The sequence below is a fragment of the Fukomys damarensis genome, unplaced genomic scaffold (assembly GCF_012274545.1).
Source record: "Fukomys damarensis isolate Sample0158 unplaced genomic scaffold, DMR_v1.0_HiC HiC_scaffold_16, whole genome shotgun sequence".
NCBI classification, from domain to species: domain Eukaryota; kingdom Metazoa; phylum Chordata; class Mammalia; order Rodentia; family Bathyergidae; genus Fukomys; species Fukomys damarensis.
The window spans coordinates 129,944,649-129,955,075 of record NW_022900928.1 but is presented as its reverse complement, the minus strand read 5'-3'; the positions used below and the strand labels follow the sequence as shown (position 1 = coordinate 129,955,075).

General features: G+C 51.7%; 1 protein-coding gene and 1 pseudogene across 1 annotated transcript in view; one reads left to right on the top strand and one right to left on the bottom strand.

Moving 5' to 3' along the window:
- Window positions 1-2,311, bottom strand: part of Efhd1 (EF-hand domain family member D1) — a 30,515-nt gene extending 28,204 nt beyond the window's left edge. The window contains exon 1 of the mRNA XM_010631776.3: window positions 2,119-2,311. Within this exon, the coding sequence (XP_010630078.1) occupies window positions 2,119-2,132 (14 nt within the window). The 5' untranslated portion in view covers window positions 2,133-2,311. The remainder of the gene's footprint in view (window positions 1-2,118) is intronic.
- LOC117286281 lies at window positions 2,269-9,459 on the top strand (annotated as a pseudogene).
- Window positions 9,460-10,427: the final 968 nt, after the last annotated feature.

Genomic DNA, 10,427 nt, shown 5'->3' with positions numbered 1-10,427 from the left:
GGGGCGGGGCTTCCCGCAGGTCTCAGGTGGCCCGTCCACGCCTCTGGCCCTGCGGACAGGAGTGCGGGACCGGAGAATGTTGCACACATTCCCTGAGAGCCGGGTTTGGTGGCGCACGCCTGTAATCCGAGCCCTCGGGAGGCTGAGGCAGGAGGATCTCAGGGAATTCAAGGCCAGCCTGTGCTCCACAGTGAGTTAAAGGCCGGGCCGGACCATAGTGGGCTACACAGTGAGACCTTGCCTCAAAAAATCAACCAACAAATAAAGCGAATACGGGTTGAAATGTTTCCAAAATAGGCTACAAATACAAAACACAAATAAACATAGAGGTACAGGAAAAAAACCTCTCCATCTCCCTGGAAGTTGGAGAGCTCGCAGCTTCAAGGACCCTGGTTTTTTCCTCCCTCCCCCGCAGTGAAACACACAAGAAGGAAAACGTTTGAAAATGAAGAAATCAAGGTTTCTAACAAGAGGGCAAGGATGCGCACAGACCTCACTGTCCCTGAGGAGGGCGACGCTGAGGTGACATAGCCGTGGGATCTGGTAAACACCGCACGCAGGCCCCCCGGGGGAGTCAGCCTGCAAGCGCCAGCAGTGAAGATGTGATGGGTGGGGCGAGGGTCACAGCCACTACCCAGCATGTGCAGCTTACCCAGGAGGCCCTGCAATCGCTCCTGGCACCTTCAGAATATGACTTTTCAGAAAGCTGTTAGGGGGGCCAGGGACGTAGCTCAGTGGTGCCGCATCTGCCTAGCAAGCACAAGGTCCTGAGTTCGATCACCAGTACCAGAAAAAGAAAGAAAGAAAGCTGTTAGGGAAAATAAGATTTTAAAATAATTATAAACTGGATGTGGTGGGGCACACCGATGATCCTAGTACTCTGGGAGGCTGAGGCAGGAGGATTGCTGTGTGCTTGAGGCTAGCATGGACTACATAATGAGACTGTCTCAAAAACAAAACAAAACAAAACCCCCAAAAATTGAAAAAAAATTCCTGCCCTGCCCTGGCAATTTAGTGATTTAGCAAGACCCAGTATCAAAAAGGAAAAGAAAAGGGGTGTATCACTGGGGATTTAGCTGCATGTGAAGGCCTCAGATTCAAAACCCAGTCCCAGCACCGGGCTGGGGTGGTGGCGATGATATTTTTAACATCTCTTCTGAACAGCATACCTTGGTTTGGTGAAACTGGTTTTATGAAAGAAATAAAAATTGACCAGCACCACACAAATCCATCTTAGGGTTGAACTTTTTGACCTCTAAAGGTGACCGAGAGGTCTGTGGTTTGTTGGGACGTCTACTCCAAGAACTTTGTGTGGCATATTTCACCAAAAAGTTCAACACTTTCATAGTCTATTGCAACAAAAGACTTTGCATGAGTAGGCAGTAAAACATTTAAACCATTTTCTAAGTTAAAATGTGTACCAAGCTGGGCATGCTGGCACACGCCTGTGATCCCAGCACTCAGAGGAGGCTGAGGCGGGAGGATGGCTGCAGAGTGGGACCTTGTCTTAAAAAAATGAAAAGGTCTGGGAATGCAGCCTGGGTTCCCAGCATGCAAAAAAAAAAAAAAATGCTCTTGTCAACATGAAACAGGTCTAGGAGGGTCAGTGCCAGCTGTCCTGTGTCATCCCAGGAGCTCACTGTGTCCTTGACCCCTCGTACGGGCAGAGGTGGTTCTGTGAATGTGACCACTCCTTTGGTTCTGTGGTCTGTAGGGAACCTTCCTCCCATCCTGGGAGCTGGACACAGGGCTCCTCCCCTCTCTGCCCCCCACTGGGGTTGGCACGGGCTCTGCACATGGACTCACCAGCTCCCTGAGACTTAATCACAGTAGAAAGTCTAGTGGAAACTGAGAGATCTGAAAACCTCTCCCAGTGCCCTTACATAAACATGTATTGCTCCTATTTAGGAGGCTGAGGCAGGAGGGTCCCAAAGCCCAGCCTGGGCAACTTAGTGAGATTCAATCCCAAAATTTAAGAGACAGGGTGGAACTCAGCACTAGAACTCTTCCCTAACACGAGTGAGGACTTGGGTTCCACCCACAAAGACAAAGAGGAGAAAGATCTACTGGTCTGCCTCAAGCACTGGGAGCCCTGACCCACAGTTTGGCACCACTCACTTGTGGGATGTCATGATAACCGCTCAGCGAGATAGGCAGGAGCAGGCAGACAGGGCGAGGCCCGCAGAGACTCGGTGCTAGACGAGAATGCATCAAAACCCTGGCTGGAGGTGCATGTGAAGGAGGCGAGGCCTCAAGATGAAAGCGGCCATGGGCAGTGTCCATAACTCGCGAAGGGTGAAGGGAAACCTGCGACTCTGCCGTACTTGGTTCCGCCTTCCGGGATTTCCCAAAGAGCCTGACCTTCACCTCACCGGTGCTCACCTTTGGACCAACGTTAGCTCAGCAGCTAGACCTGGAATCTTGTCACCTGATTATGGTTTGACCCACACTGTACCCACCTCATGATTTTGCTCTATGAAGCTTTCTCGGACAGATAACCTTACTGGGACCCCACTCGGGACCCCTCCTGTCCCTCAGAAGCCCATCCAGTTCCCCAGTAAATCTTTCCTACTTCCCCCACCTTTGCCCTTTGGAATTCACTCTTTGATTTCAGGACACACAAACTTGGCACATCTGGCATCTAGCAGGTTGGGAGTTTTATCTACCCTATATCGACATGAACATTTCCAAGGTCCCCATTATTGCTTGAAGCTTAGTTTTTGTTTTGTTTTTGGAGACAGGGTCTCAAAATGTAGCCCAGGCTGGCCTTGAACTCTCTGGGATCCCTCTGCCTCCGCCTCCTGAAATGGAATGATAAGCCACCATCTGTAGCCTGAACAGAGTGAGACCCTGTATAAAAAAAAAAAAAAAGAAAAGAAAAGAAAACTAGCCCAGGCTGGCCTTGAACTCTCTGGGATCCCTCTGCCTCCGCCTCCTGAAATGGAATGATAAGCCACCATCTGTAGCCTGAACAGAGTGAGACCCTGTATAAAAAAAAAAAAAAGAAAAGAAAAGAAAACGGCATGGTGGTGCACACCTGTAATCCCAGCACTCGGGAGGCTGAGGCAGGAGGATCGCTGTGAGTTCGAGACCAGCCTGGGCTACACAGTGAGTTCCAGGTCAGTCTCAACTACACAGTGAGACCCTGTCTCAAGAAAAAAACAAAACAAAACAACAACAAAACCACACACACACAAAAGAAATAAATATACGCGGCCATTAGTTAGCTGAGGCTGGTGGTTCTCAGCCAGAAACAAAGTCAAGAGGGGGCTGAGGAGGTGCTGGGGAGCAGCTGCAGTTTTAGGTTAAATGGCTGCAGGAGAGAAGCCTGACATAGCATGCACAGGTTCAAGTTCACTATGACCAATGTGATCATTTTGCATATAAATCTAAACCCTACAATAAAATAAATGAGTAACTATTTCGGCTTTTTTTTTTGGTATCGGGGATCGAAATCAGGTCCTTGTGCTTGCAAGGCAGGTGGCAGAACCACTGAGCTAAGTCCCCGGCACTATTTCTGGTTTTAGAAAAAATGGCTGGGACCAGGCATTTGGCACAGTGCTTCTGCTCCCTGCCTTGCAAGTGCAAGGGCCCGAGTTGGATCCCCAGTGCCACCAAAAAAAAAAAAAAAAAAAAAAAAAAAAAGGAAAAAAATGGCCAGAGGTGACGTCTACATAGCAACCAGACCAGCAGGAAGCGAGGAGGCTCCCTAGCAAACTATGGGCTCAGAAGACAAAGCCAGCGGAGGTTGTGGGGGAATTATTCTCTTGGTTGCGGGCAACACCTCCAACTGCAACTGGTTTCTTCCTGTTTTTGTGTGTGTGTGTGTGTGTGTGTGTGTGTATTTTATGACAAGGTCTCACAGTGTGGCCCAGGATACCCTTGAATTTGCAGCATCTCCTGCCTCAGCCTCCTGAGTGCCGGGATCACAGGTGTGCACACCTCATCTGGTTTGAGTAGCTGTATTTTTATTTTTTTGGTTTTTTAGAGACAGGGTCTCACTATGGTAGTTGAGACTGACCTGGAACTCACAAAGTAGTCCAGGCTGGTCTCGAACTCACAGCCATCCTCCTGCCTCAGCCTCCTGAGTGCTGGGATTATAGGCGTGAGCCACCACGCTGGCCTGAGTAGCCATATTTTTAAAAAGCGCTTACCTAGCATGGTCAGGAGGCCCTGAGCTCTGTGCACCCTGCCCCTCACCCACTTCCTACCCTGTGCCTGTGGGGCGTGGAGTCCAAGCACCGAATACCCCGAGGGCCGAGGGCCACAGGGCCTGCTCCTAGGTTCCTGTGCGTGTGGGCACCTGGGGTTGCAAAAGGGCCGAGGGCACTTTCCAGAGCACAGGGCCCAGAACTACAGGGCCGTTCTTTTCCCTATTCTGTTTCTGTACAGGGGATTGAAAAGAGGGCCTCTACATCCTGAGCTACATCCCAGACACTTTTAAAACTTTTTATTTGGATACAGGGTTGCACACAGTCACTAATTGCCCAGGCTGGGCTCGGAGTTGCAATCCTCCTGTCTCAGCCTCCTGAAGTGCAGGCATGAGCCACCATCCCGGGCTTGTAAGGAACTTGAAGGAGATGATTGTCCAATCCTTCAAGTTCTCAGACAGTATCCACACAAAGCACGGGGTAGTCAACCTTCCGCGTCTAACAGTAAGCTCTCTGCCCTTAGACAGAGCTGTCTGTCATGGGCACAGGGGCAGAGGAGGGGACGGGCAGCAACCCTGGCCCTGTCCTGTAACGTCTGTGTGCCTTGCAGTGGACGACTTGCCCTCCCGGAACTTCAGTCTCCTTGGAGGTGACACCCCCCGCTGGCCTACGGGGATGTTGGGGTGGCTGCAGTCCCACCGGGTGGGGGTGGGGAACTGCCTCTAGCCACCGGGAGGCTGAGGCAGGAGGATCACAAGTTCAAGACCAGCATAGAGGATAGGCATTAACTCTTTCCTCACAATTTAGTTATCTCGAGTTAGGAAACCCAGCCTCAGATTAGATTTTGCTAAACATACTGATATTTATTCCCAGGAGAGTGCAGGGAAGCTTGCCTGTCTGTCATCCCAGCTATTCTGGAGGCTGAGGCAGGAGAATCACCAGGTTCAAGGCTAGGGTAGGCAATTCAACCAGAGTCCCTCACAATAAAATAAAGAGTGGGGATGTAGCTCAGGGGCAGAGTGCCCTGGTTTTGATCCTGTTACTTCCTCTTCCATCTCAGCAAGCAGGTGTGAAGATGTACAATACCTACCATGCTGTGGGTCCGATGCAGTCTCCAGCCCTGTCCCCAGGCAGACATGCATCCTACAGAAGGATTTCATTCCTGGCCTTCTCTGGACCAGCAAGTCTTTGAGAGACAGCTGGATGGGTCAGAGACCACACGGGAGCAGTCACGTGACACCAGCACCACCAAATGGCCTGCAGAGTCTGGTGCCAGGCCTGAGTAGAGAGGGATTTCTGATACCTCCCCATACTTATAGGCAACATTTAGTTATGGTTTGGAATTATGTTGTGTGTGTGTGTGTGTGTGTTTGGTTTGTTTATTTGTTGGTTTTTTGAGAAAAAGCCTTGCTATGTGTCCCAGGCTGGCCTTGAACCCACGATCCCAGTGCTGGGGTTACAGGTGGATGCACCACACCCAGTGTCTGTTCCCCAGCCTCAGAGATTCCGGGAACTAAGCTGACAATGCAGTCAGGAAGACTGCGCCCAAGTCCAAGAGAGGGTGCCAGGGAGGACCAGGCCTTGCAGCCACCTGCCAGGTTGGCGCCTCAGCCCTGGCAGCAGGAGGTCCTCCAACCGCCCCCCCTTGTATTACCATAATAGACACGTTTGAAACTATCTGGTCATTGTTTTGAGACAGGATCTCGTTATGTAAGTCAGGCTGTCCCTGAACTATGTAGCCCAGACTGGTTTTGAGCGCGCAATGCGATCCTGCTGCCTCAGCCTCCCGAGAGTGCTGCTCCATGCCCGGATTTTAAAAGACCTGGTGCGGATGTGGAGCTGGCTGGGCTCCAAGGAGGAAAGCGGGCGAGGAGGGGTTCCTCCCTGTTCCAGGTGGGCTAGGCTGCGGACTCCCAAGCGGGACCCGGGCATTGGCGCTGCCTTGCACTCGTTCGGTTTCTGAGTCGCCAGAGCGGGGAAGCAACCAAGCCTAGGTAGAGGCTGCGAAACTCCCTCCGTCCGGGGACCGAACCGGTGCGCCCCCTGGTGGCAGCAGCGAGAAATGGCCGCGCCGGGGTTACCTACCTCAAGACTTTTGAGGTTTGAAAGATTGATGATTGTTTGGGTTTTGTTTTGTTTTGGGGACAGGGTATCGCTAAATTTCTCAGTCTGTCTCGAAATTGCCATCCTCCTGCCTCAGCCTCCACAGTTCTGGGATTACAGGCGCGCCACCCCCGGCACGAGGGGTCTTCAGAGGGCACCTGTGGTAACGCTAGCACTTTAGGCCGGGCGGGCATCCCCCCGGGAGGCGACGCTCCGTTCCGACGGTGACTGAGGACAGAGCGTGCGCGAGCCCGCCAGGAAAGGCTCTGTGGGTCGGAGCGAGTCGGGCAGGGCCTAAGGAGCGCGTCCTGTGGCCGGGCGCCCCCTTCCGCCCTATCGCCTTGGCTGCGCCCTCGTCGCCGGTGGAGCCGGTGTCACCCTGGGCCCGGCCCAGCCTCCTGCTGGCCAGTCGAGGACACACCAGACAGAACCACACCTTCGACGGAGCTGGGAGCCTCGGAGCACGCCTGTAAGCCCAGCTCTCAGGAGGCCGTGGCAGAAAGATCGCTGAGCTTGAGGCCAGCATGAATTACACAGAGACCCTGTCTCAAAGGCAATCTGGGAAATCCCTACCACATTTGTCATTGTCGTGGCTGGGCCGGTTTATATTGTGTGGCTTGCTCTCCACACTAAAGGTCATTTGTTCCTTCCTTCTGTGTCAGGTAGTTTTTTCGCTGAACTCCAGACATCGTGAAATTCTTGTTTCCCGGTGCTGGATTTCCTAGTGCTCCTGTTAAAGAGCTTTGGGGGATCTGTGGTGGGCGATTCATTTACTTGCAGTCTCCCTAACTCCGCACTTGGGGGCTGAATCAGGGGCCTTCACGTGAAGCTACATCCCCAATCCTTTTATTTATCTTTTGTTTTGAGACAAGGTCTCATTAGTTCCCTAATTTGCCTAGATTGAACTCCAGCTTTCGATCCTCCTGCCTCAGCCTCCCATGTGATTTAATGGGGTGTATTTCCTTTTCGGTTTCCCACACAGTTTAATGGATTATAATCTGCTACAATTGTTTTGATGCTCAGACTGCCCCACATTTGGCTACTGGAAACCCCTTGCAGTCAGCTGGTTTTGACTTTAGAAGAAAAGTCCCCCGCTCTTTGCATACCTACTCCCCAGCTCCTGCACCACCAGCGCTCCAGGCTCCCTTCCTGGGCTATGCCCGTCTCCGGCCGCTGCTGACAGAGCTCCGTGGTGGCTGTGGCCGCCAGCACCTAGCAGGCGGGTCTGTTCTGTGCACACTGCCAGGAGACGAGTGTGCGCGCTCACAGAAATGTGCTGTGCACTTGCCTGGCTTGGACGCCGAGGGACTGGGGATACACACTCTGCAAGTGTGGGTGGCCCTGGAGGTGTGGCCTTGGGGCCTGGATCCGTTCCCGGCACATCCGTCCTCCAGCCGCCGCTCCCCCCTCTGCTTCCCAGATCCGCGAGGCCAGGGTCCTTCTGCGCCCTTCTGCCATGCTGTTCCTGCCTGGGAGCCACAGCCCATGGACTGAGCCCCCGAACCAGGAGCCTCGGTAAACCTCGCCTTCAAGTCCTGAGTGCTGGGCATTGTGTCCCAGGGACGGGAGCGCGGGGCAACGCGACACAGACACAGCACGCGTGTCCACCTCTACATGCACTGGTCAAACCTACGAAAATCGTTGTTTCAGGGCAGTCCCTCCAGTTCGGCCCAACAGCGCTGCCTTTGCGTGTTTTCCAGCAGGAAGACATGGGCTCCTGCCGTCACATTCACGGCTCTCATTTCCTGGTACACAGCTCGCTCTCCCCACTCTTCTGGCCGCTCCTCCCACCACTTAAAGACCATTTTTCCGGTACCGGACATTGAACCCCGTGCCACTGTACCACGGAAGTACACCCCAAGCCTGGCCGCCGCCAGGACCCTGGGAGACAGCACCGGTGCGAGGAGTCGAGGGCGCTGGGGCCACACAACAGACTGAGTCGGGACGGAACCCAAGGACTTTCCACTGAGCTGCGCCCCAGCCTTTTAAAAAATTATTTTTTGTTTTGATGCAAAATCCAGAATCACTAGAACTAGTAAGATGGGTTTCCGTAAAAGATGGTTATAATATAAATATTTTGAGTGAAATATGGAAGACGAAGGTTTAAAAACAAACAAAAATAAAAGCAAACAACACTTACAGAGACATCCACGACTAGATTTCTAGAAATATTGATTTTAATCTCTAAAGTGCTCATCAAAAATCATATAAGAATAATTTTAAAATTAGCACCCAGGCATGGCTGCGCACGCCTGTAATCCCAGAACTCAGGAGGCTGAGGCAGGAGGATTGCTGTGAGTTCGAGACCAGCCTGGGCTACATAGTGAGCCAGACCCTGGCTCAACAACAAATTAGTTCTGTGCTCTGGGAGGGCAGTGCCGAGTGCTCCGCGTGAGGACATGGTCGCGCTCTCCGTGCCCACTGAGGGCACCGCGATGCTGCTGGGTGTTGGAGGTAGCACAACCCCGACCACTTTTGTGAAGGAAGACGTGTATAGGAGGCGTTAGCTGGGCCACTCCGGGACTACCTTCCCAGGCCTGGTGAAGCTGTAGAGTGCACTCTCCAGTTACAGCCTACCAGGGCGGTCACCGGGCTTTGGCTGTGTGCTGCTGGGAGTCGGGTGTACATAAGGTCATGGGTCAGAAAGAACATGAGGGGAAGGTGACCAACCCTGAAAGGGCCCAAAGCGGGAAAACGAAAGAGCCTGTTAGAACAGTGTTTGTTGGCGGCCTCTCTCCAGGTACACCTGAAGCAAAAGCGAGGGAGTGCTTTGGCGGTTTTGGTGAGGTGGGGTCCACAGAGCCCCTCGTGGACAACAGAACCAACAAGAGGCGTGGACTCTGCTTTATTCCCTTTAAGGGAGAAGAACCAGTGAGGAAGATAATGGAGAAGTGATACCACGATGTTGGACTTAGTAGATGTTAAATAAAAGCAGCGGTGTCAAAGGAGCAGTAAGTACTACCGCCGGCAGCAGCGGAGTCCAGGGGAGGACTGCAGGAGGCGCTCGTCCAGCAGAGTGGTTATGGAAAAGCATCCGGGCGAGGTGGTCATCAAAAGAACTACAGACGCACTAAATGATTCCATTTGCAACTTACCCCCAACAGGTGGTGAACAGCTGAAGAATCATTGGAAGGTGGCTCCTGCCACCTGCTCAGAGCCGTTCAAACTAAATCTTTTGCATCAAGCCCCCGAGTGGAAGTTATGACGTTAGGTCCCTCTGAAGTTTAGTTCTGAGTTTCCATTAAAAGAAATTTGCTTTCATTGTTTCCTTTCTTACTTGCTATGCTTCAGAATCAATTTGTTTTATGCTCCCCGTGTAGTGTGCAGCAAGCCTTGCGTGAAAAGCCCAGCCTACGTAGCTCAGGGGTGCTGCCGCCTGCCTCGCAAGCACAAGGGCCTGAGTTCAATCCCTGGTACAAGAAAAGAAAAGAAAAGAAAGAAAGAGAAAGAAAGGAAGAAAAGCCCAATGTGACAGTGTCTTATGGCTTTTTAAATAAATCTTGTTTTAATAAAAAAACAAGGGCCAGGGGACTTAGCTCAGTGGTCCCACCACCCACCTCACAAGTACAAGGTGCTGAGTTTGATCTCCGGTACCAAAACAACAAACAAAAAAAACAACAACAAATATAACAATTTAGTTCTGGACAAGAGGAGGCAATTTTACTTTTTTTTGAGACAGGACCTTGCTGTGTAAATTCAGGCTGACCTTGAGCCCATGGCAATACTCCTGCCTCAGCCAGAAAATTGGGACTGCAGGTATGGTTAGAACTGTTTTGTAAGTGTTGACAAATGTGTAAAATGTGTACCTACAATGACAGTGTAGTGTTCTGTGCCCTAAAAATCCTATTTCCCACCTACTCCTCCTCAGCTCCCCCAGATCTCTGGCAACCACTGTTCACACTGTCTTCAGTTTTGCCTTTTCCAGAATGTGATGTCTTGAGAATCCCATAGTACCGAGCCTTCTCAGATGGCTTTTGCTTAGCACTGTGCATTAATGTCTTTCTCCTTTCTTCTGTGGTGCTGGGGATTGAACTCATGGCCTGGAGTACGCTGGGTAAGTGGTCCACCCCAAGCTATAGCCCCAGCCCTCCTCTGGGTCTTGCTATAGCATGCTAGCCCATTTCTTTTAACCCGTAAATTACATTCTATATATGGATTTTTTTTTTTTTTTTT